The 22,748-nt window shown below is 48.5% G+C and overlaps 12 protein-coding genes across 12 annotated transcripts; 5 read left to right on the forward strand and 7 right to left on the reverse strand.

The window, feature by feature from the left end:
* Position 1: 1 nt before the first annotated feature.
* On the reverse strand, positions 2-2,366 carry npl4 (nuclear protein localization protein 4). The gene is made up of 4 exons (XM_040951528.2): positions 2,176-2,366; positions 1,964-2,094; positions 442-1,900; positions 2-374 (listed from the first exon to the last, which is right to left on the reverse strand). Exons 1-4 carry the CDS (start codon positions 2,266-2,268, stop codon positions 93-95), a joined length of 1,965 nt encoding a protein of 654 aa, XP_040817820.1. The 5' UTR covers positions 2,269-2,366; the 3' UTR covers positions 2-92.
* Positions 2,367-3,531: 1,165 nt separating this feature from the next.
* Positions 3,532-4,312, reverse strand: pst2 (putative NADH-quinone oxidoreductase Pst2; the record flags this gene model as incomplete). The annotated part of the gene is made up of 4 exons (XM_040951028.2): positions 3,532-3,627; positions 3,688-4,084; positions 4,145-4,230; positions 4,286-4,312. 4 exons carry the CDS (start codon positions 4,310-4,312, stop codon positions 3,532-3,534), a joined length of 606 nt encoding a protein of 201 aa, XP_040817584.2.
* Positions 4,313-5,225: 913 nt separating this feature from the next.
* yth1 (cleavage polyadenylation factor RNA-binding subunit YTH1) lies at positions 5,226-5,990 on the reverse strand (the record flags this gene model as incomplete). Its single annotated transcript, XM_040951564.2, has 1 exon — positions 5,226-5,990. One exon carries the CDS (start codon positions 5,988-5,990, stop codon positions 5,226-5,228), a length of 765 nt encoding a protein of 254 aa, XP_040817912.1.
* A 607-nt stretch (positions 5,991-6,597) lies between these two features.
* Positions 6,598-7,646, reverse strand: N7455_001045 (uncharacterized protein; the record flags this gene model as incomplete). Its single annotated transcript, XM_040951315.2, has 2 exons — positions 6,598-7,169; positions 7,232-7,646. The coding sequence occupies 2 exons, from the start codon at positions 7,644-7,646 to the stop codon at positions 6,598-6,600; spliced, it is 987 nt and encodes a 328-aa protein (XP_040817929.2).
* A 677-nt stretch (positions 7,647-8,323) lies between these two features.
* Positions 8,324-8,746, forward strand: N7455_001046 (tautomerase family protein; the record flags this gene model as incomplete). The annotated part of the gene is made up of 1 exon (XM_040951917.1): positions 8,324-8,746. The coding sequence occupies one exon, from the start codon at positions 8,324-8,326 to the stop codon at positions 8,744-8,746; it is 423 nt and encodes a 140-aa protein (XP_040817943.1).
* A 1,594-nt stretch (positions 8,747-10,340) lies between these two features.
* On the forward strand, positions 10,341-11,648 carry N7455_001047 (glycoside hydrolase family 18 protein; the record flags this gene model as incomplete). Its single annotated transcript, XM_065603926.1, has 4 exons — positions 10,341-10,528; positions 10,612-10,636; positions 10,701-10,935; positions 11,002-11,648. 4 exons carry the CDS (start codon positions 10,341-10,343, stop codon positions 11,646-11,648), a joined length of 1,095 nt encoding a protein of 364 aa, XP_065462417.1.
* Positions 11,649-13,129: 1,481 nt separating this feature from the next.
* N7455_001048 (uncharacterized protein) lies at positions 13,130-15,290 on the forward strand (the record flags this gene model as incomplete). Its single annotated transcript, XM_040951392.2, has 3 exons — positions 13,130-13,702; positions 13,759-14,786; positions 14,852-15,290. The coding sequence occupies 3 exons, from the start codon at positions 13,130-13,132 to the stop codon at positions 15,288-15,290; spliced, it is 2,040 nt and encodes a 679-aa protein (XP_040817731.2).
* A 130-nt stretch (positions 15,291-15,420) lies between these two features.
* N7455_001049 (transcription factor domain-containing protein) lies at positions 15,421-17,506 on the reverse strand (the record flags this gene model as incomplete). Its single annotated transcript, XM_065603927.1, has 4 exons — positions 17,431-17,506; positions 17,312-17,376; positions 16,454-17,261; positions 15,421-16,398 (listed from the first exon to the last, which is right to left on the reverse strand). Exons 1-4 carry the CDS (start codon positions 17,464-17,466, stop codon positions 15,421-15,423), a joined length of 1,887 nt encoding a protein of 628 aa, XP_065462418.1. The 5' UTR covers positions 17,467-17,506.
* Positions 17,507-17,614: 108 nt separating this feature from the next.
* On the forward strand, positions 17,615-18,436 carry N7455_001050 (enoyl-CoA hydratase/isomerase family protein; the record flags this gene model as incomplete). The annotated part of the gene is made up of 1 exon (XM_040952042.2): positions 17,615-18,436. The coding sequence occupies one exon, from the start codon at positions 17,615-17,617 to the stop codon at positions 18,434-18,436; it is 822 nt and encodes a 273-aa protein (XP_040817697.2).
* A 186-nt stretch (positions 18,437-18,622) lies between these two features.
* Positions 18,623-19,610, reverse strand: N7455_001051 (PIG-F family protein; the record flags this gene model as incomplete). Its single annotated transcript, XM_040951431.1, has 3 exons — positions 18,623-18,776; positions 18,839-19,125; positions 19,191-19,610. 3 exons carry the CDS (start codon positions 19,608-19,610, stop codon positions 18,623-18,625), a joined length of 861 nt encoding a protein of 286 aa, XP_040817622.1.
* A 723-nt stretch (positions 19,611-20,333) lies between these two features.
* N7455_001052 (fungal specific transcription factor domain-containing protein) lies at positions 20,334-22,201 on the forward strand (the record flags this gene model as incomplete). Its single annotated transcript, XM_040951215.2, has 3 exons — positions 20,334-20,992; positions 21,048-21,383; positions 21,443-22,201. Exons 1-3 carry the CDS (start codon positions 20,363-20,365, stop codon positions 22,199-22,201), a joined length of 1,725 nt encoding a protein of 574 aa, XP_040818143.2. The 5' UTR covers positions 20,334-20,362.
* An 11-nt stretch (positions 22,202-22,212) lies between these two features.
* Positions 22,213-22,674, reverse strand: N7455_001053 (Peptidase C45 acyl-coenzyme A:6-aminopenicillanic acid acyl-transferase; the record flags this gene model as incomplete). The annotated part of the gene is made up of 1 exon (XM_065603928.1): positions 22,213-22,674. One exon carries the CDS (start codon positions 22,672-22,674, stop codon positions 22,213-22,215), a length of 462 nt encoding a protein of 153 aa, XP_065462419.1.
* Between the last annotated feature and the right edge of the window lie 74 nt (positions 22,675-22,748).

Here is a 22,748-nt window from a genome sequence, read left to right on the forward strand (position 1 = left end):
CGTAACTTTTAGGGCAACGCGGTGGGGGAGGGCGGAACCGAAGGGTCTAGGGGAAGTGCGATGAAAACCGAGCGGTAAAAAGACGAAACCCGTCACTCTAAACTAGCTCCCTTAAACCTCTTAGCAAGCTGGTCACTCTCGGGACTGGGAGATATGGACCGGGGTAGGGCAGAGGGTGGGGAGTTGCGACGTTTCCGGGTTTGGGAATCCGAGCGAGAAGGCTCGGCCGGTGTGGGCCAGGGGCGCTTAGGGGGGCGCTCACCACTCTCTTGAAGAATTGTCATCAACGTGGCCCATCCTGGGGTATTCACGAGCTGCATGCCCTCGACGGGGGACTTTGTTCTGGCGACGCGACAGAGTAGCGATTCCTCATCCTGTTCGAGAATGCGAGTTAGTGTCACATACACTAGATTAAAAAAAAATGCACAGCATAACACCGACCTTGCTAAATGTGCCCACTCCGTGCAAGAAGCATAGGATGTGGAAGTCGGAAACGCCTTGGATAGCTTTATCAGGATCACCATGGGACATGAGTTTCTGGGCAACGTGTCGAAGCTCTTGGCTCTCGCCGATGACTTCGCGGTTCTCGATAGGGAAGCGACTGTTGGTGAATAACGGGGATGACTCTGTTGGGAATCCGTGGGTGAGGGTGACTAGTAGGAAATCGACTGGGAAACTCGGCTCAGCGCTCTCCTGTACGCTTGCACCGTACTCATTAATTCGCCGGTAGAAGACTTCGGGGATGTATCGTGTCCTGTTTCCGAGGTCTTCGTCATGCTCCGATTGCACCAGCATGACGGTCGGGTCCGCTGAGGGCTCGACTATGTCTCCTCGAACCATTTCAACTGCAGACACGGATGCTTGGTATGAGCTGATAGCAATCGCGCCTGTCTCGTCTCCGCTGAGCACACACGTCACGAAATCCGAGCCGAACTGTCCTGTCCGGCTCCATCTCGTTGATTTGGGGTTTTGTGCCTGGAGTCGTGCAGCGAAGGCGATTTCGAGTGAAGACAAGAAGTATGAGTCAATGTGCCGCTTGCAAACCACTGAACCATCCCCACGTCCGCCATCAATCAAGTCAGTAAAGATGACACCAACCTTCTGCAATCCGCAAAGACGGGCTACCTCGTCCACTTCCTTTTCGTTGTGCCAGTCATGGAGTGTTACGCCATCGAGTTCGCCCGTTTGCGGGGGCTCATAGATTGCTTCCACAACAGCCTTGACACCTAGTGGTACTTCGGTGTATTCCTCATATGTCCCATACAAGAAACCTAGTCGTTGAGCACCTGATTTTCGCCAGAAATCAAGGAGGGAATTGATTAAATCAGGGGATGAGAACTCCACATGGTCTACCATGCGGAATTCCTGGGGTTGCAGACTGATTGCGCTTGGTTGACATTTGGTGCAAATGCCCTCCGGCCAAGGGGAATGTCCCGATGGGCAGTCGCTTCGCACCCGGTAATATGGTTCGTTGAGCGGAGGCATGAACGAGGTTCCCATTTCGGGCTTGTTGGTCGCGGCATTGATTTTCCGGAGGTATGAGTGGAAAGAAAGGTGCTTGATCTTCTTCTCTGCCATGTTGTTCGCATCGTAAGGCTCGAGTGGCATGCAGTAATCACACATGCCTCGGGGACCGTGCCTGCACATTTTGTGATCCATGCCACGCTTGATCTTTCCATCTTTCTTGTCTAGGAGATTGTCCAGCGGTGACTGCTGCACTAGCTCCCACGGGTTCTTGGTTGGAGCGGAAGAACTTGGCTGTGGGCGGATTGGGACTGTCTGTTGCTTGGGAATCGGTGTTCCATTCAGTCGGTGTTCTGTCGTGGTAGATGTGGTGCCGTTTGAAGGTCCATTCTGTTGTGTCTGTTCTTGGTACCCAATAAAGAGCTTATCTCCATGCCTTCAAATAAGCGGCGCGTGAGTAATTCAATCTCTAGAGGCCAATATAACATTCGACACTTACTTCAGGCCAACCTGCTGAAGCGAAACCCCTTGTAGGCCTTGCAGTAGTCTCTCCTCACCACCTGTGCCGATCGGTTTATTTGAGAGGGCAATGGACGAAGGTTCGACATTTGACGGGAGGTGTTCTAGAATCTAATAGCGGTAGCGGTTGCCAGATTAGCATTTGGCTCTAATCCTGCTATCACTTTCTTCTCACCAAATGCGGAGAAATACCTTTTTTTGGAGTGATGGGAAGAGTTCCTCCGGGCTGACCGTAAGTCGAAATTGGCCGTTTCGACTCTCGAACCGCAGAAGAATGGAGGTCATCCTGGCTCTGATAAAACTAGAGCACTGTTGATGAGAAAGATAGAGTGATAGTGGCTTCAGCTTTCGCAGTACACAAGTGGAACAAGAAGACCGAGAAGACACATGCAAGTGAAAGAAAGAAGCTCGACTCGAAGCTTCCCTGGTCACGTCACAGCTGGCGGGCGGTGGTGGCGGGCGGTATGGTACCTGACTGACAAAACACCCCGCGGTCGGCGATGGAGTTTGGGGCGAGGAGTCGGTAAAGTTGTTACGGATACAGAGCTTTATGTATGTACATTACTCCGTAGTAAAACTATGTATGTATACAACTAATAGCCCATAAAATGGTTTATTTGTACAAAAAGTTAACCTTTAGCTGTTAGTATTTGAGACTTCCGTATTGATCCAGTGCATGGTTTATCATCATTTGCGCGAACAACCGTGGAATGTATCCTAAAAAGCAAAGGAAGATTGGCCAGTTCGTTATACTAAATGACCGTTTTTTCACTTTCGTTGTATCTTTTTAATTAGCAGCATATGTCTATTTTGTTTATTAACTTGTAGATATCATTGTCCTGACTTATTTACTAGAAATAGCTGACCTTGGGAGGCCGCTAACTAATCGTTGTCGATATATGTGGACCCTCCAATTCCTTCGCTGGCCCTGTGAGAGGAAGAAGGGCGCCAAAGAGCAGTTGTCTTGTAGTTAAAGTTGCTTTGTGGATGTCGCATCCGCCAGACGAGAGCCAACTATATAAGATTGGATAGGTATGTGGAAGTAAAAGCGCAGTTAGTGCTAGTAATGAGCATTTCTCACCTACGGAGAATTTCTACATGTTTGGTTTGGAAGAAGGACATGGACACATATTATGGAAAGTGAACCATCCATATAGCATGGGATATAGAAAATTAAATATCTACGAGTTACTATGGGTTTCTGCAAAGTAATTGACAACTCTTCCAAAGATTTCTTCCATTAGGCTAGAGATAATTGGCTGCTGAAAAATGAAAATGGTATGCCCGTATCGTCATAAAGAAGTCGAAACGCCGAGAGAACGCCCCAGGGAGAACAGCCGAAAATTAGAGAACACAAGAAGAGAGACATGGGCCTAATTAAAGAATGGTACATTTCTTAGGCAAACCGCATGGCCCCTCATTGCTCTTCTCCTTCTTGGCTGGCTCCTGAGTACCCCGTTGCTCCTTAGCAGGCTGCTCGGTCTTTTGAGCGGCCTCCTGAGCAACAGGAGTCGAGCTTTCCGGCTTCGACTCGGTACTACCATGGAGTCACTGGACCTTGGAGACGGTCTCGTAGAAGGCCTTGCCCTGAGCGGTGGCAACCTCGAGCTCAAGCGCGGAGGGCTGGCGGGAACCGTCGGCACCCTGTAGACGAGATGGTCAGCAAGAGTAACGTATCGAGGTGGGTCTGTCATGTTAACTTACAGCGAAGGTACCAGCACCCCAGGCGCTACCACCGTGAACCTCGTCCAAGTTGCTCAGCTGGGCGAAGACGGTCTTGTAGCCGAGGGGAACGTAGATGAAGCCGTGGTGAGCGAGGGTGCTCATCGAGGCAAGAGCAGTGGACTCCTGACCACCACCCTGGGTACCGGTGGAGACGAAGAGACCGGCGTACTTGCCCCAAAAGCCACCAGTGGCCCAGATGCCACCGGTCTTGTCCCAGAAGGTCTTCCACTGAGCAGGGAAGTTACCGTAACGGGTAGGGATACCGAACAGAACAGCGTCGAAGGCGAGGAGATCGGCAGGCTCAATAATGGGGTAGCTGGCCTTGGTAGGAGCGTGCATCTTGGCCAAAACTTCCTCGTTGAGGGTCTCGGCGATCCTAGAGACAGAAAAATGTTAATCAAATGATATAAAGGGTAACAATAGTGGTGTGACTGACTGGAAGATCTCGGCTTGGCCACCAGCGGACTCAATGCCCTTCTTCTCGGCCTCGGCCAAGGCCTGGATGTGGCCGTACATGGAGTACTGTTCGGACAATTAGTGAGATTGTAGAGGAGTATATTGCCATTGGAAGACGTACATAGACAATTGCAATCTTGGGAGCCATGATGATGGTTTGGGGATAGTAGTGTGAAGGAATGAGATATGAAGAGCGGGGAGGGGAGCTCTAATTATAAAGGTTCACATCCCGCCGGGAAGAAGGTGTTAGGTACCTCATCCACCATATTAATTAGTATGTGGACCTAGGTACCTCTATGATTTAGCTGCGCACGAAAGCATCAGTCACCCATGACAGAGCACCTGAGAATGGAATATGATTGGTCCAAAAGGATCCACTCGGATATAGCTTTGACCTTAGTGATTCTTACTGAAGACTGACAAATATGACCTCGGGAAATTTTAGCGCTAAGGGTGGACGCTACCCTACTATGTGCCTTCATAGACTTACAAAATCATTAGTAAAAAATTGTAAATTGTTCAGATTCTACCAGAAAAATATTGCTTTGTCAACAGCGGAATTAAGACCTCCGGCGCTAGGATATACATCTCTACAGTGCTTATCATGATGTCATGAAGTCCCTTCTGATTTCTTAACTGTGTCTACCACACAAGGCTCCGATTTCATCATATGAGTTGGATTGGGGTAAGCTGACACCGGCGTACTTAGATCTGGTGGCTGACTATCAATACAAAGAGAGGGCATTTAGTTTCACAGCACAAGTTTATTATTGCCAGGCGAAGGCAGTACAGCAGACGGTACGGAGTAGACATCATACAGCAAGGGTGGAACAAGGATGTCTCCCTTGTAACACCAATTATCATGCCATTGAGCTCAAATGAAAAGAAAAAAAAATTGATGAATATTTTTGCGTCAAATTCAATTGGGGGGGGGGGTATCGCGGGACTAGCGCAAGAACCATAAACGAAAAGAAACCAAGCCCGTGGACCCCTTGCTGAAGCCACACCTCACTCCATGCCATGCAATGTCGCCAAAAAAAACCCTTGGGATAAGAATCCACCTAACCCCTTCCACGCCCGCGGAAGCGACCACGCCCAAATCCACCACCCCGACCACGTTCGTTTCGCCATTCTCGTTCTCGTTCTTTTTCCCGTTCTTGTTCTTCACGGATGAGAACTCGTTCATGCTCAAGTTCTTCCTCTGTTTTTTCAGTGCGCATTGTAGGCCGTGGTAGGTTCTCCGGCCAGCGAGGGTGAGCATCGGCACATGCTTTTCCATCGGGGCAGAATCCGGCCAGGTAGAAGGTACATAGACGTCGGCGGACGTGTCGCTTTGCACATAGTGGTCCCAATTCGCAATATCCGCGGTCGTAGTGCTCGCAAGGTGGCAGGCGTGCCTCCTCGCGGACATGCTGGTAAAGGCAATCGTCACCATTGGTGCAGTATCCGGATCGTGAAAATGACTGGCATTCTGGCATTCGTCGAAGGTTATATTCGTGGAGGTATTCGCATTTCAGACCTTTTTTGCATAGTCCCTTGAGGAAATGTTTGCAAACCAGCGATCCGTGTGTTGTAGATGGCGCCATTCCGGATGCTGTGGTAGTCGAGGTCGTCACACGGGACGGAGTGGGATGGCGATCTGGACAAGCAGGTCCTAATGGGCAGTGTCCTTCGCTATAAGCTTTGCAGACAGGTACATCGCTGGCGAGTCCGAAGCCGAAGCTCTTGCGCAGAAATGGTGTGAAAGAAAATTCATTGTAGCTAGGATCGCGTGTCGGTTCGGCAGATATGATGTGCGCAGCTGCGCTTTCGGTGTCAGCAGCCATGATTCAATGAAGCTGAAGCGACAGGTGAAGTGTGGAGGGTGAAGAGAGGATCGGTGGTCGTCGCGAGTCAGGTGCGTGTATTCGACTGACTATGCCCGCCTCTTTGTGGATGAGATTTCAAGGGTTGCAGAGAGAGTGGCACTCAAATTCTCGGTGTATTTCAGCTTAAATTGGCATGGAGAAGGATATTCAAGGAAGAAGTCGTAGTTGTTGAAGGTTGCGGAGCTGTCCAGGTTGTTCTCCAGTTGTCGCCTTAGAAATCAGGTGGCAAACCGGTGTTTGGCTCGTTTGCATTTGGCATCCAATTTAACCCATGGACAAGTCATACTAAATCTTTACAGCTTACATTGGATGCAAAATTCTGATTGATACATTAATACCTACCCCTGAGTGTCATACTATTTGTCTTTTGGAAAATATACGGCCATACGCCGAAAGGGAGACAAAGATATATAAATCGGTAGATATGGAAAACCAGAAGCAACCAGGATGACAGAGAACTAAAACCCAACATCCAATCCAATTGCTATCTATTTGAAATTGAAACTACAACCGATATTTCGAAGTACTGTTATTGACCTATAAAAAGTGGTTCGACAGACTATATCTACACGAACCCGAGCTGCTGGTCCATCACATCCCGCACCATTGACTCGAATGATCGCCATTGAATCTCAAGCTCTGTCTCCGCTTTAGTCACATCAACTGGGAACGAGGCACCCTGGAAATCCTCAGAGATCAATGCCCCAGAATCCGGATAGAGTCTGTGTACAATGCGCGCAATCTCAGGACCCGTCGTCTTCGGCCCGACCAGGAGATATTTCGAGCCGTCCACGATCTTCGGATCGAGTGCTTTGATGTGCGCTTCGGCCACATCCTGAATATGCACTCCTACCATACTTCTAGTGGGATCGGCCTTCATGATGAGATCCCACAGACCACTGTTAGACCCCGCGTTGACTCCGTCGGCAGAAATCTGAACAAGATTGCGCCCGAACACAAATGCGGGATGCAATGTCACCAATGCATACTGTGGCTTGGCTGTTGCCCGGAACTCCCAAGTTGCGTGGTCTGCAAGAAGTTTGGAGGCATGATACAGTCGCATTGGTGTTGCAGCCGGGGTTTGAGGGTCCTCGAAATTGGCATTTTCATCAACCGAAAGGTCCCAATCGTTGTCCTCTAGGAGATATGTCAATACAATTCTTACTCGGGTATCACAAAGTGGGTTGGTTAGAAGGTACCTTTCACCACACCACCAGTAGGAATGCCAGACATTGGAATCAAGGCCGCGATGGACGAGGTAACCACGACCTTCTTGATGGTTGGCACCTTAGCTGCTGCTTTCAGCAACGCAGTGGTCCCCTTCACAGCCGGGGGAAAGTATGTCTGCTTGTCGGTCCCATGGGGAAGAGGGGATGCAAGATGAAGCACATAGTCCACGCCGTTCAACTCGTCGCCGAATGCCGTCTCATCAGTGAGGTCTGGAATGATGACGAATTCAACTTGGTCACTATACTCCGACAGCAGAGTTTCCAATTGCTCAGATGGCTTGCGAAGACAAACTCGCAGTCGATACTTTGCCTCCAGAGCAGCCACTGCAGTGGCGCTCCCAATAAAGCCAGTGGCTCCGGTGATAAAGATCAATTCATTAGACATCTTGTTGATTATTTGAGTGCTGGTGGGGAGAAAACATTATGTACTGCGCTTAACTGCCTTTTATATTCGTTGTTTGAATTTGTAATCTGCTAGCGAATCTAGTTTGCCTAAATCTTTATTTAGATCTGATTGATAGGCTAGGATAAGCAAACTGATGGAATCGACCCACGTCATACTCCCGGTTTAGTTCTAAAGAGAGCCTCAATTCCATGCGACACCGACATGCTTGATGTCATCATATTTTGAATGTTAAGCCGACTGATCTAATATACAACCCGAGTCATCGTTGGTGCTACTATTGTGAAGCTCGACAAGTTGTACGATATAATAAACATAGTAATCAAAAACAGGGGCCGGGGCTGATGAAATGATCAAAAAACTTGGTGTTACAAGTGGACCCGTTGTTGTATTCGACACTTTTCTATTACACTATCGCCCCGAGATATCAAGACTATGGGAGCCTGAGTAAAAAAGTAATCATGCATATGAATGATGGCGTGAGAATATTTGATATCAGTAATCTGCGAGGTTTATTTGATATATTATGATCTTCAATGTAGCATAAGAATGGGCAGTATCCAATATGTGAGAAATATATCATCACATCTCCATTTAAGATTCGCATGATAATATTCTCAACAAGATATTATTCTCACAAGAAAGCGACTTCCTTCAAAATGCCTTCCTGGTACATCAAACATAGTCCAAACACCATTACGGCTCCCGAGAAAGAACAACTCGCCAAGTCAATCACCAGGCTGTACGTCTCCGTTGGCCTACCTGCATTCTACGTCCAAGTCCATTTCATCGAGAACATTCCCGGTACTTCGTTTGTTGGTGGCGAACTTCACCCCAACTTCGCAGCCCTGACAATATACCACATTGCCCGTGCCTTCAAAACCGACGAAGCCAAACGGGGATTCTTGGCTGCCGTTGATGAGATTCTCAATCCATTTTTCGAGCCGAAGGGAATGGAATGGGAGTATTTCATTGCAGAATCGTCGAGAGACTTGTGGAAGATCAATGGTCTGGTGCCGCCGCAGCCTGGATCTGAGGGAGAGAAGAAATGGGCCGAATTGAACAAGGCTGTTAAGCTCTAGTGTTGCATGATGATATCGAGAGCACAAATTGGGAATGAGCATTCTACGATGTCTACATACTTCGAGATTATCTATCACATTATGCATACTTTGGATATCTAGGAAGTTCGTTGACTATGCTCTGTAAATATTTCTGATAGCTTAAGCCTATTGACTCTTGCTTGCTCTAGCAGGCGATACTTTCTTCAAGGTACCCCCGATATCACAAACAGAACGGAGGGTAATACATATGTTGGGATCCAAGGTTGACACGAAGCTCCTACGCTCATCTTCAGATGCGCTCTATGATCCGCAATCACACCCTTTTTGTCGAGTAAGTAACAAAAGTAAGGTAATCTGAACAAAACCGAAGTCACGGCCAATAACCCCAGGAGGCTTCAAGCGGTTTAGATAGGGGGAGTTTGTTAGACCTCGACATTTATAGCTTTGTGTAGTTGGCCATTTTGGGGCTGTTGATCGCAATGAGCGCATTTGACCACCTTTTTCGTTTTATTTTCTCGTATTTGTGCTCTCCATACTTCAAGATGATTTGAACAGGCTTTTCTCGTGCGATATAGGTATTCAAACGGCATCCCTGCAGAAGGCAGTAAGCATTCCTAACTCGATCACCGCGGGAAAGCATAAAGCCGGAGGCAACATGCATCGCTGCCTATAGTCCCCCAGCCTCATCTACTAGACCCCCTTCCTCGGCGAATCAGACACCTGTAAATGCTTCCATCATCAAACCGAAAAAGCAAACATCAACCGAATGTCAAATTTTCATCGCCCCTCTCCTTGTTTGGTCATTAGCTTCGCAGAATATATTCCTCACCGGGGCACCCAACGCGAGCTTGACGCTGTAACCGAATTATCACGAGTCATGATTCTCCACGATAATATTGTTTTATGACGATCTGGCGCCGTTTTGAAAAAATCTGTTCGAACACGGGGTGCATTGGTCATGCATGACGATCCACACTCGTACCTTAGTTTAGAAAGTCTCCCTGATAGGATTTTCTTACTACATCCGCTGGTTAGATCCGATCGTAGGTGATACGGAGATGACCGGGGAAGATCCGGTGTGTTTTGGTCCAAGAACAGTCAGTTACTGAACTGTGAGATAGTGTACTCCGTACGTACGGAGTAGGTTGTAAGCAATCAGCCTTGACCCCGCATCTATGCAGACATCAAGCCATTGCGTATAACGTACTTTGTACTTTTGAAAAGAAAAAAAAAAAATGCTGCGCATATGCTTAGCCTGCATTCCCCGCATCTCGCTGTATCCAATTGCTGATTTGACCATCTACGCCAAGAAGCCTAGTGAAGTTACCTCAGATTTGCATCTGCAAACTGCCTGGCCACACTGGGCATATTCACCCCAATTAATCAAATTAGTCTAAGTCGTAAAAGGGACGAGGCGAAGTTCCACGTGACGTATTCCAAAAAAGGAAACACACAGCATTGCTTTGGGTACTTTCCTTTTCAATTTGACTCTTTCTCTCTTTCACTCTTCCTTTTTCCCTTCTTTTATTTTCGAATTCCGTTCAACTTCAGTCCTTTCTGTGGTTCCCTTTATCGAGCGAGCTTGTACATTCCTGACCTTGACATCTTGACCATGTTCTCAGCTTCCAGGCTCTTCCGCCGACGGGGCGCGGATCGTAACCCCGCCGAGTCCCACGTCTCGTACGAAGTGCCATTGTACACAAATGCGGCCTACTATCCGAATTGGAGAATCTATCGAAAAGAACCCCCTTCATCTTTACGCTTGGGATTTATCTCTCACGTGTTCTACGCATTTGCCTGGTAAACACAGCCAATCATCGCCATTCAAAGGCCCGAATTCGAGTAGATGGCTGACGCGCTAATCTCAATTTGGTTTCTCGCAGGGTCAAAGATGATGGCACTATCTATGTAAGTTTCAGTTTATGCATGCACGTCCTCCAATGTAGGAATATTTACTGACGCTGCGTCATAGCTGAGTGATGAGTGGGCTGATACCCAGATGCCCGTTGACGGCGCAGAAGGTTGCCTTAGAGCTTTTGTCCAATTGAAGCAGCAGTACTCTAAGATGAGGGTCATCCTCTCTGTTGGTGGTGGCGGAAAAGGTAGCGAGAACTTCGCTGCTGTAGCCAGCAGCCGCTCAAAGGTGGATACTTTCGTTCGCACTGCGCGGGAACTAGTGGATCAATTTGGAATTGATGGCATTGACAGTAAGGCCGCATTGTCTTTTTGATTCTAACTCAAGTTGGAAACACATCACTCACTATATCTGCTAGTCGACTGGGAGCATCCCTCTGATTCCAAGCAAGGAAAGGATTATGTTCGTCTCCTCGCACGTCTGCGCGAAGTGCTACCGGCTCCACGATACGTTCTTACCACCGCTCTCCCTGCTGGCCAGTGGGCATTGCGGAACATTGACCTTGCTGCGGCACAAAAGCATCTTGACATGATCAACCTCATGACCTACGATTTTGCAGGACCATGGGAATCCGAAACGGGCCACCAGGCGCAGCTTTATGGCTCAGGCGTATCTGGTGATTCGGCAGTTTCTTATGTCATGGGGCAAGGAGTGTCCCCTAGAAAGATCATTTTGGGTGTACCCGTTTACGGGCGATCTTTCCTGGGCAGCAACGGCCCTGGTCAGAGGTATACTGGAAACGGTGGCGAGGATGGTGTCTTTGACTATCGCGATCTGCCCCGACCGGGGACACAGGAGTACCATGACAAAAACATTGCTGCAGCATTCTGTATTGGGGCTGATGGCGGCTTTGTCACATACGATACCCCAGAAACAGTAAAACAGAAGGCGGAATTTGTGACTTCGTCGAAACTGGGTGGTTTGTTCTACTGGCATGTCTGCTCTGATGCCCGAGGACCGCGCAGCTTGGTTGAAACTGGATACAACACGCTACACGAGATGTGAGAGCGTTCAGCTGTTAGCAAAAGCAAACGTTCAATAAAAAAAATCAGATCTTCTTCCTTCGCTGATATCTTGGGACGGATTGTTATGGCTAAAATGGTGCCTGTCGTGGCATTTTAACAATCATTTCTTGGGTATTGGCTTGCCACCTAGACTATGATCAGAATATCCAGTAACTAGAAATGGTAAAGCATATATGATAACATGTTGTAGGTTCAATAAGGTGACACGAACAGGTAATTGGCCCTTTCGCGGCCAAATATGAGAGACTTGGGACAACCGACGGTTGAGGTCCATCTCTCCCGCATCTTCAACGGCTTTTAGCAATATCATTCTGAGCGTTCCGCTTGTGATTTTCAATCGCATCCACTTCTAACAATCACACCACGTCTTCCTCACAACCCGCGACAGCAGATAGCGGCTATATCACCGATCCCGGTCCGTTGGAGAATACCTACACGTCAGATCCTAGCCTTCAACGGACACTGGCATGTGAGTTTCTTATTCATATGAACGGTAGCCTCTGGATCTGACCCCCTTGGTGATGGGGACTACCTCATCAGCGGATTTAAGTTCTTCTCTTCGGCAACGGATGCGAATCTTGCTCTTTTGCTCGCGAAACGCCACCCGGGAAGCTAAGCACGTTCCTCGCACCACTGCGACGGACCGTGGTGGGCGCCGACGGCGTCTCCAAAATTGTATCTAATGGCGTCAGGATCCACCGACTGAAGAACAAACTCGGTACCAAAGAATTACCAACTTCCGAATTGGAACTAAAGGACATACGTGTGTACCTCCTTGGGGAACTAGACCAGGGTATCGAAAGCCCAGTATGAAAATTGATGCCATATATAGCATGTAATCTTCGCATTCGTGTATTTACCTAGCTGTTCTCGTATAATTGTACATATGTGAACCTTTGACCAACACTTCGTATTCCAATATTGCTATACAAAAACTTTCAGCTATTGGTAAAAGATACCGTTTAACAACCGTAAGATCAGATTACATGATTTGCCGAAAGAGATCTCGAGGGTTTGAGATTAGACGTGTATATTGGCAGTAACAATATAGGAAGAAATGAACATGCAGTATTTAAAATTACCCCACAAAATCAAGCCTCCACCAAAATCAAGGTTATAATCCTTCAGTTTCGTGCGGGGGTTAGGCGTCGCATCATCAGCCGAGCAGCAGCATCGACTCTATGAAATGTATCATGTATCACCGATTCCGTCCGATTTCCACCGACGATCACCGAGAGAGCCTAAAGCATCATGGGCGTTCCTAGTAATGCATCAGATTTACCCGAATGAGATTATCCATGCGGGTATTAAATGGCCGGGTGCCGAATGCCGACGGACTATTAATGTGCTTATTAGGAGTAGCTTTGTGTCTTCTGTCTGTCACTATAAACCACTCTGTACTCAGCCAATTCCAAGTACACCTTCAAAGTCAACAATTGGCATCAGGGAAACAAACAAGAAATGGCAACCCCCACGAAGAGCAACGCTCTCAAGCCTCGGCCCATCTGGGAGCCTACCATCCCCCAAGACCAAATACCCATGAACATCTATCGTGCACATATCAACAAGAAGTTCAATCAACAGCTTCGATCCTCTCATGATCTGCATCAATGGTCCGTTGAGAATCTGCAGGATTTCTGGACAGATCTCCATGGCTATACGGGGATTATTCCAGCATTGCCTCCGACAGTAACATCCGCATTCGATCCTAGCACGCCGATGGAGAAGGTTCCCAAATTCTTCCCTGGAGCAACTGTAAACTATGCGGAGAATGTTGTGTCTGGCCGGGACTTGAACAAGACAGCTCTTGTTGGAGTTCGAGAGGGTCAGGATCTGAGTGGGGAGGTGTGGACATGGGGATTGTTGAGGGAGAATGTCAGAAAGGCAAGGAGTGCTTTGCTCCAGGCAGGTATTAAGGAAGGAGATCGAGTTGCTGCTATCATTTCGAGCAGTGTCTGGTCGATTGGTCTGTTCCTGGCAACTGCGAGTATCGGCGCGATTTGGACTAGTATTGCACCGGATTTGGGTGACGAGGTATGTTACGAAGGAATGAGATGCTATAGACAACAAAGACTGATTGGAAATACTAGGGCTGTGTTTCACGGTTGCAACAAGTCACTCCACGACTTCTCTTTGCAGATGCCGAGTCTACGTACAAGGGGAAAATGCGATCGAACGTTGCTAAGATCCAAAGCATCGTGAAGGCATTGCACTCAAAACCACAGGTGTTTTTGATTCCCATCACGGGGACCCATGAGGCGGTATTCCCCAGTCTCGATCACTTCCTGTCAACTTCACGACAGGGGGACAAGCTAGAGTTCAAAAGAGTGTCCTTCTCTCATCCACTCTATATCTTGTACACCAGCGGCACCACCGGTCAGCCCAAATGTCTGGTGCACAGCCACAGTGTTATTTTGCAGCACAAGAAGACATCGGTACTACACAACTCTTTGACATCCGAGGATGTTGTTTTCCAGTACAGCAGTACCTCATGGGTCTTGTGGAATGTCATGGTCGGTCACCTGTCCGTAGGTCCGACTCTAATTCTGTACGACGGATCTCCGTTGTGGCCCAGTGCTAAAGGACTGGCAAAAATCGCCGAGTATCATAAAGTCTCATACTGGGGCTGCTCTCCTCGCTACCTACAGGAGCTCGAGATGACAGGCTGCATCCCAAAGAACGAGTTCGACCTATCGTCTCTCAGAATGGTGCAGACGGGTGGATCTCATCTAGGTGAAGACCAGTATTACTGGTTCTACCGTACATTCCCTTCGAGTGTTCATCTCACCAGTGTAACAGGTGCAACGGACTTGGCAACTTCTTGGATCGGGACTGACCCTGCAGGTCCACTGTATCCTGGAGAGATCCAGCTTCCTATGCTTGGACACGACTTGGACATTGCCGATCCCGCCACGGGTGATTCGATCAAGACCACTGGAAGACATGGCGAGTTTATCTGCCGCAAACCATTCCCATCAATGCCGGTATTTTTCTGGGGCGATGAAGATGGATCGAAATACAAGAGCGCGTATTTCGAGAAATTCGAAAATTGTTGGGCTCAACACGATTGGGCGAGTTATAACCCACAAACGAAAGGTTGGCAGATTCATGGAAGGAGGTAAGTTACATTTTCCTGTCAGGATAACTTGTGAAGGAACTACATGCTGACTGGAAAACCGACAGCGATGGTGTCCTGAATCCACAGGGTATTCGTTTCGGGTCGTCAGACATATACTCGATCACCGAATCGGCTCCTTTCAACTCCGTCATCTCAACCACTTTTTGTGTGGGGCGTCGACGACCTCATGACTCTGATGAAGTTGTATTTCTGTTCGTCATCATGCAATCTGGAAAGCCGTTCACGGGCCAACTTGCTGTGGAGCTCAAGGATGCAATTCGCAAAGGCTTGAGCAGTAAACATGTTCCTCGTTTCGTGATTGGGGTCAAAGAGGTTCCTTTGACGGTGAACGGGAAAAAGGTTGAGACATTGGTCAAACAGGTCATTTCGTCTGGACAGCTTCCCAGGATTATTAGCAGCACCGTTGCAAATCCTGGGTCTCTGGATCACTTCAGACAGTATTATGATATTGAGGTTCAAAAGAACAATAGAGGTAAGCTATAGACGACATGTAGTTTAGCCGATACAACAAACTGTGGGTGGTATTTTGAAAGCAAAATGCGAGACTTTTTTGTACATAGAAAGAGAACAAGACCACTTTTTCTGCAACGCCGATTACCAAGCTTTGTTGTATTCATATATTAAGTAACCAGGAGCCACTCCAGTCAAATCCAGCACCCTCCCAATTATTGCTGAATGGGTCCAAACTAACATCAAGAGAGGCAAAGTCGTAATTATCCGCCTGTTGTCCCAGTGGAGCATCAAGGGACCGAAGGGTATCGGGGTCTTGAATATCGGCCATAGTGCAAGTAGGCGCAATCCCCGTGTTCCAGCTTGTGGGATCCGAGCAATGTCCAATGGCTTGCCATTGTTTGCAAAGCTTTGTGTCGAACCCCTCAAAGAACGAGGCAGCGTCCGGGTCGAGCGTAGGCGATGAACCCTCAAAGGGGCCCAGCTCTCGGATTTTCTCGGTCAATTTGTTCAGTGCACGCAACGGTCCGACCGCCGAGAGCCACCGTTCGGATAGTTTTTGGAGGCAGAGTTTCATGACTGTTAATTCATGTTCGGCGGTGCTCTGCAGGTTTGCATAGCGACAGCTAGAAAGGAGTGACAATCCAGCGCATAGTGGATAGAATGCAAAAACAGGACCCAAGTATCGAAGCTCATCGCGAAGCAAAAATTCCTCGTAAATACCGGCAATGAACGATGATGCGACTAGCGATGCTGCCGGTGGTACGCTACCTGGCGTAGGCGAGCGATGGAGGATAGTGAGCACCACGAAATACATGACCAGCAGCTGTTGCACCTCAAGGTTACAAATAACCGCATCGTCTTGATCTGCGACAGACGATCGTAATCTTGGAATGACTTGTTTTGCCCATCGGTAGACGGCGTTCTCAAGATCAACCTGCCTTTGGCGAGAGATTTCCTTTCGTAGATGGGACTCAACCGTGTCTCCCAGAAGCCGGGATATCGTGCAGTAGGCCAGGAATAATTGAGACTTAAAGTTGTTCGCGGGGAAATCATTAAGTGATGGCGGAAGCACATCACTGTCGCGTAGATTTATAGTTCGTGGTCGGCCGACGCCAACAGAAATTATATTGTCTCGCACCTAAGTATGTTAGCGCATGACACTTCGTGTATTCTGAATTCAAAGAGATCCATACCACGAGAGACCACCACAGCCTTCTCCGGAACCCCCGATCTCGGGAATTCGGCGAGGGTTCCTTGTGTAGCCCAATCTGAAAGGCCATTGCTCCAGCTGTTCGAATCCAAAACCCACTGGTATCGGTAGAGACATCCTCGGGCCCGACCGGATTATACCAATGCAGCAGGCAGGCGGCCACAATAGAAATTAAAGGGTTGTCACAACCACCGAAAAAGAAAAGTAGTTTCGCTCGTCGATAGAATACTTCGCTAGACCCATAGTCCAAATGGGCTTTAGAGACTCTGCTTCCAGCGAGAAATATAGCCTGGAGGAGCAGCATTGATCGCGACGCACTCTCATCTAGCCATTTTGGGTCCACCACCGGTGTCCAAGGTGCACAGTGCATGTTAAAACTGGCCATTAACTCTTTTTGAACTGATACCGGAGGTAACTCAAAAGCACCTTGGTCGCGGAGCATTTGCAAGTCGGTTGCTGATGCTTTTGGGTTGGTATATGTAGTTTCGCGACCGGGTTTCACCATATTTTCATCAAACGGAACGCTGCCGCCGAGATATTCACTGCGACCGCGATAGCTCTCTTCTTTAATGAACGGTTCGCCATTATTAGCGACCACGGCTGCATTGGTTTCAATTGGAACCATTCCATGAGACTCGCTCAAAGAATTCCGCTGTGAAGCTACTTGCGCCTCTGGTGACTCGGGCGGAACCTGTGAGCTCCGCGGCGTCTGACTCAAGGGAGCAGAGATTGACACATTCCGCCCTGGCGATAGGCTGTTGGTGAACCTCTTGCGTTTTCTTGTATATGGTCTGAACGGAGTTAATTTTCAATTATTCGACTTCTCTGCGGGTGTACTTACCTGCACTCCACATCTGACTTTTTGCAGTTGGTGCAGGGGTCTTGCGTCGCATAATCGCACCTCACCTATAACCATTAGCGATTACTCGAGAACGCGCCAATGGATTATCAATGCGACACCTTTCTTTTATGACAGATTATACATGCTGAAGACATGGTGCTATGTCCGACAGCGTAGATCCGAGTGACGGAGATGGTTGGAGGAGGTCGAGAGAGTGGGGTTTAGCCGAGGTATGGGAAGTCTATAAAGCGCTCAACCAGCAACATTTTCTCTTCTTCAATGATAGTTTCATTGTTTTTGGATATGGCGGAACATAACAGAGTGACTACAGATACCTCCTCGTATTCTGGCATCTCGGTTATTGCAATCAATCGCCCTGATAGGAAGAATGCCGTCGACCCCTTGACTGCGAAAATGCTCTACGAAGCCATTCTTGTCTTTGAGGATGACCCAAAACAAAAAGTGTGTGTCCTGACAGGTGCTGGTAGTAGCTTTTGCGCAGGAGCCGACCTCCATAGCGTTGCACAGGCAAATAACGACACACCCGGCGACAACCTCCAGCCTATCAATGGACGCAACTTGGGGCCAATGGGTCCCTCCAGACTCATTATAAAAAAGCCAGTCATATGTGCTATCTCCGGATACGCTGTCGCAGGAGGACTAGAGCTGAGCCTACTCGCGGATATGCGCGTGGTCGAAGAAGACGCAGTCTTCGGTGTCTTTTGTCGACGCTGGGGTGTGCCTCTGATTGATGGAGGAACTGTCCGATTACAAGCCATTGTCGGGCTTGGTCGTGCCTTGGATATGATATTGACCGGTCGGCCTGTGGGCGCCCAGGAAGCGCTGACCATGGGACTAGCCAGTCGGGTGGTTCCTAAAGGAGAATTATTAAAGGAAGCTATTGGGATAGCAAGACAGCTCATCACATTCCCTGAGTTATGTCTCAACACAGATCGCCAGTCATATTACTACAGTGCGTATGAGGCATCCTCGTTCCAGGATGCGATGTCCCAGGAGTTCAATGCTGGAAGTAAGGTGATTTCGCAGGAAGCCATTGCGGGTGCAGCGAAGTTTAGCAAAGGCTCAGGGCGGCATGGTAGCTTCAAGGATCATAGCAAGCTGTGAATAGAAAGACGCTCTCATTAAAGAAGTTTACATTATCAAATTAATTCTTTGGATATCTAAAACCAATTATAACTGGTGGCGGCAGACTTGTAAGAGCTTTTTATGCTAATACAAGCTAGACATGTATCTTCAGAGATATGCCATAATGCACGAGTATAGAGGGACTCAACCAAAAAAAAAAAGTCCCTAATTAGTCTTCTTTTCGGTCTCGCTCACCTCCGAAGTGAATTTGACACGCTTGCCGTACACAAATGGAGTGCGAGCAAGCAAAGAGCCAACCGTATATCCGATGTAGGCTCCAACGAGAATCGTGATTGGGAATGCCTGCCAAGGTCGGTCCCTTCATGTATCGTGTTAGCTGGCTATTTGGCATCTGAAGTACAGTATGAACATATAACTCACCAGTCAAGAGGAATAGGAACAGCGCCGAACCACGCCCCCAAGCCTGTGCCGAGCGCACTGCCCCAGACCGCATCGGCAGGACGGGCAATGCCCCAAACTTCGTTCCAAACGGCGCGATCCAACCCATGGGCGTAGATCAGAGCCGTCGCAGATAGAACGGCCATGTGGGCCGCACATAAGACGGTCTCGGAATTGTGTGTTGTGAGCGGGGCGCCGAATAGAACGAGAAGGACTGTCAGAACCGGGGTTGCCAGGGCGAAGGTCAGAGAGAGCGAAAGGAGGGCCGGCTAGAAGATCGTGTCAGTATCAATTGACTCGTAGTTTGCACCCAATTTAGAGAAAGATCGCGTACCAGTAACCGGGACCAAATGCACGCCCAGCTGTTGGCGTGCTGCTTCCGCTTTCCATGTTTTCCATGACGCACAGCGCCACCAGGCCCAGATGACCGAGGACTTGACTTGCCATCAGCCGGGGCGGACGCGCTCGTCTCCGTTGACGGTGTCGACCCGGCGGGCGGAAGACAGATAATAACGTAGAAAATTTGTACAAGGGTGAGCCATGGTAAGGTGGACAGAAGCTCTTTAGTGGGATCGGCAACCACTGCTTCAAAACGAGTAGCGCCCAATGCCAAAAGGAGTGCTGGGTGCGCAATTGAGTAGATCCGGGCTATCAGCGAGGGGAGGATGTTGACGGGAGGGGCGGATGGTTTCTCGTCGGGGGCCTGGGGTGTCAAGGAGGAGGCCCCTGGTGCAGAAGATGTATCTGGGGCCATTGCAGTATTCAACTGGCAACTTTCTGTGGAAAACAAACCCTGAGCAGCTCTCGGCTGATTCGAAGTGGAAATGGGAGGGTCTTCAATGGGGATGACAGCTCGACAGTGATTGGCTGTGGCCTTGGTGCCGTGTCTCCCGATCTCCCAGGCAGAATAAGTTTGCTGCCTTACCCCTTAGGCATCAAATCACTTTCGCGTCACTTCCAAGGTTGTTACTCACATTGTCAATGTTTGTCTACATGAAAATACATGGTCCATAAAATTGTAGCTCTTAATGCAGTAGATAAATTGTTTCGGAGTACTTTGTTTTTTGGGGGGTTTTTTGGCATATCTTTCCATATTTCTCCAAAATGATCGGTGACAATATGATATTTTTTTCTTCAGGCTCTTTTGTGAAAATATAGAGTTTCTATCTGCGTCGCTATCGTTTATCCTCGGTTACCCGGTCAAGGTTATTATCACTCTAAAATTAGCTGCCTATATAGGTTAGCCTACCCACTCGGGGTAGATATAGGAGCGTTCTCCCCTTCAACCTCCCCGCTTGATCACCTCTTATCTTGTTGATGCCACCACATCGGAGAACCCGGGCATCTATTGCCTGCGAGCGCTGCAAGCGCCGTAAGACAAAGGCAAATACATGATGATGCTTTTAAGCAGCGACAATTACTAACAACAAGATAGTGTAATGGCGAGCTCCCCGTATGTTCAGCCTGTGAGGGATCAGGATCCAGTACGCTTTGAAAATCTATAAAATGAGAATCAATGTGGATATTCTAAGAAACACAGATTGTACATGGCCAACATTGCCAGGACTTGAAGCCCTCCAAACCACAGAGCACTCCCAACTGGTACAACATGCTAGCAGACTAGAGAGACAAGTCGCTGAGCTACAGAACCGCCTCCAGTCCCAGAGGAATGAAAGCTGCACTCATGAAGTTGCCGCACATTCGATCTCGCCGGTCGACTACCATGGCGAGCTATCGACGGATGTTGTGCTTTTGAGTATGAACGCCGCTGCCGAGCCGTCATTCATCGGTGCAACGTCGGGCTTTTCGCTTTCTAGGCTCGTGGAGGGAATCTTGTCTGAGTCTATGTTAACCGAAAGAGTTAGAGGCGATGACACTACTGTGTCTGATCAGACACCAATGCAAGAGCAGTCCGTGGCCACGGACCAAGAGGATGTGTTGGTTAATACGTTTTTTAAACGAGTGCATCCTCGATATCCATTTCTTGACGAGGTTTCTCTTCAGGATTTATTCCGTCAGACAAACAGAGACGAAGATCACAGTTCCCCCAATCTCTTCTTACTGTATATGGTTTACGCTATTGCTGCGAGGACCATCCAGCTACACCCTGAGATGCGTCCATGTACAAGACCAGAGGTAGGTCACATCACAGGATTTCAAGAAAAGATATTCAATTCTGAAACCCATCTAGACATACTTTACACGCGCCCTTCGCCATATCGACTCTGCCCTAGCGAGCCAGAGCCTGCAACGGGTCCAAGCCCTCCTATTAATTGCCCTCTATCTTCTCCGAACTCCCAGTAATGTATCAAATCTTGGAAGTTGGCATATTATTGGACTTGCCATCAGACATGCGGTCGAGATGGGTCTTCACCGCAATCTTCGTGATTCTCGGGCGCGACAGTTGAATAAAGACGACCTGAACCTGCGTAATCGTGTCTTTTGGAGTGCGTACATTTTGGATCGAGCGGTCTCATTGACGCTTGGCAGACCGTTCGCCCTAGCAGAACATGAGATTGACGTTCCGGTAATTTTCCATTTGATTTCGAACGAGTATGATGCCGCTGAATACTTATCAACGAACAGGTGCATGAATCGCCAAAATACCAATCATTCACCCACATGTGCCATTTACGACGGCTGGAAAGCCGCATACACCGTGAAATATTTGGAGCCGATGTGCATGAAGCTTCTGACGAAAAAATCGACTGTTTCCGATATGAGCTCGATGCTTGGCAACTCGCTGTCCCGGTCCCGATAGATGCCTCCTTCGTTCTCCCCGGTTACTCGTTGTACGATACAAGGGAATTCTTCGACATTCAATACAGCAAGGCACTGCGTATGCTCCTTCAGCGACGCATCACTACACCAAAGAAAGAAGCAGAAGGAGAAATTTCAAAGACAGCAGAGTATATCGCACTGAGTGCTCGGGCATCTGGGGACATCTGCCAACATTACAAAGTGCTCCATCAGCGAAGCCCGTTGGGTTGGAATCTCCTGGCGCTACATTCCATCTTCACGGCCGGTCTAACTCTCCTATATTCCAGCTGGACTAGGAAGGACAGACCTGACCTCGTCGCGTTGGAAGACATCCGAGCCTGTTCGAGTGTTCTGTTTGCCATTTCAGAGCAATGGCCGTCGACAAAACGGTTTAGGGATATTTTTGAAACTCTCGCACGGGAGATGATGGATATTTTGAAACGCAGCCAACCTCCGGATTGGAACGGATTGTTTCCAGTCGATACGAACGCGTTCGGGGGCGAGGGCTTCTGGTCGATTTTTGATGATTTAGTGGAGGATGATTACATTCGCGATCAGTTTAGGCTTGAGGAAATGATGGGCTAAATTATATTCTTTCATCGCAACTCGAAATCTTGAAATGTTCCCTCGCACGGGCAACCTTTACACACTCGCACCGTGCGTTTAGACAGATTATAAACGACACAACAGACAGTCGACGTGGGTCCAGAATATGGCCCGGAGTTCTCCTCTTTGGAAATTTTTGCTTCAACAACATGTTCACATAGACTATGCGGATAGCCTGCATGGTCCTGGAATGCTGCCACAATATCCTGTTCGATCAAATTTTCCTTTTGTGCCTGTTTGCACAGACCTGCTTCGAGTCGATCACCCCGATACCATGAGCTCCCACCGAGGTATGTATCGGCAATTTGCGTCTGTGACAGGAAGGGGCGAGTCTGGAAGTGGTTACTGTGAACGAGGTACGGCTTTTCCGAACCCGATGAAATGACGGACCTGAAGATCGTCTGCGGTGTCACTTCCAGACACATGCCAATATCGTCGGCAGATGAGACCATCATATTAAACGCAACGTGGCGTGGGGTTCGAGCAATGCACTTCAGTCCGACTGAGTATTTAGACTGCTCAAGGA

This window comes from Penicillium solitum, assembly GCF_028829755.1.
Source record: "Penicillium solitum strain IBT 25940 chromosome Unknown utg000001l_segment0_segment0, whole genome shotgun sequence".
Lineage (NCBI taxonomy): Eukaryota > Fungi > Ascomycota > Eurotiomycetes > Eurotiales > Aspergillaceae > Penicillium > Penicillium solitum.

Coding starts and splice junctions, on each gene's coding strand:
- npl4 (XM_040951528.2), bottom strand. CDS start 2,268: ATGACCTCCATTCTTCTGCGGTTCGAGAGTCGAAACGGCCAATTTCGA. Junction 2,095..2,175: donor TCCCATCACTCCAAAAAAAG/GTATTTCTCCGC, acceptor TACCGCTATTAG/ATTCTAGAACACCTCCCGTC. Junction 1,901..1,963: donor CTTCAGCAGGTTGGCCTGAA/GTAAGTGTCGAA, acceptor GCTTATTTGAAG/GCATGGAGATAAGCTCTTTA.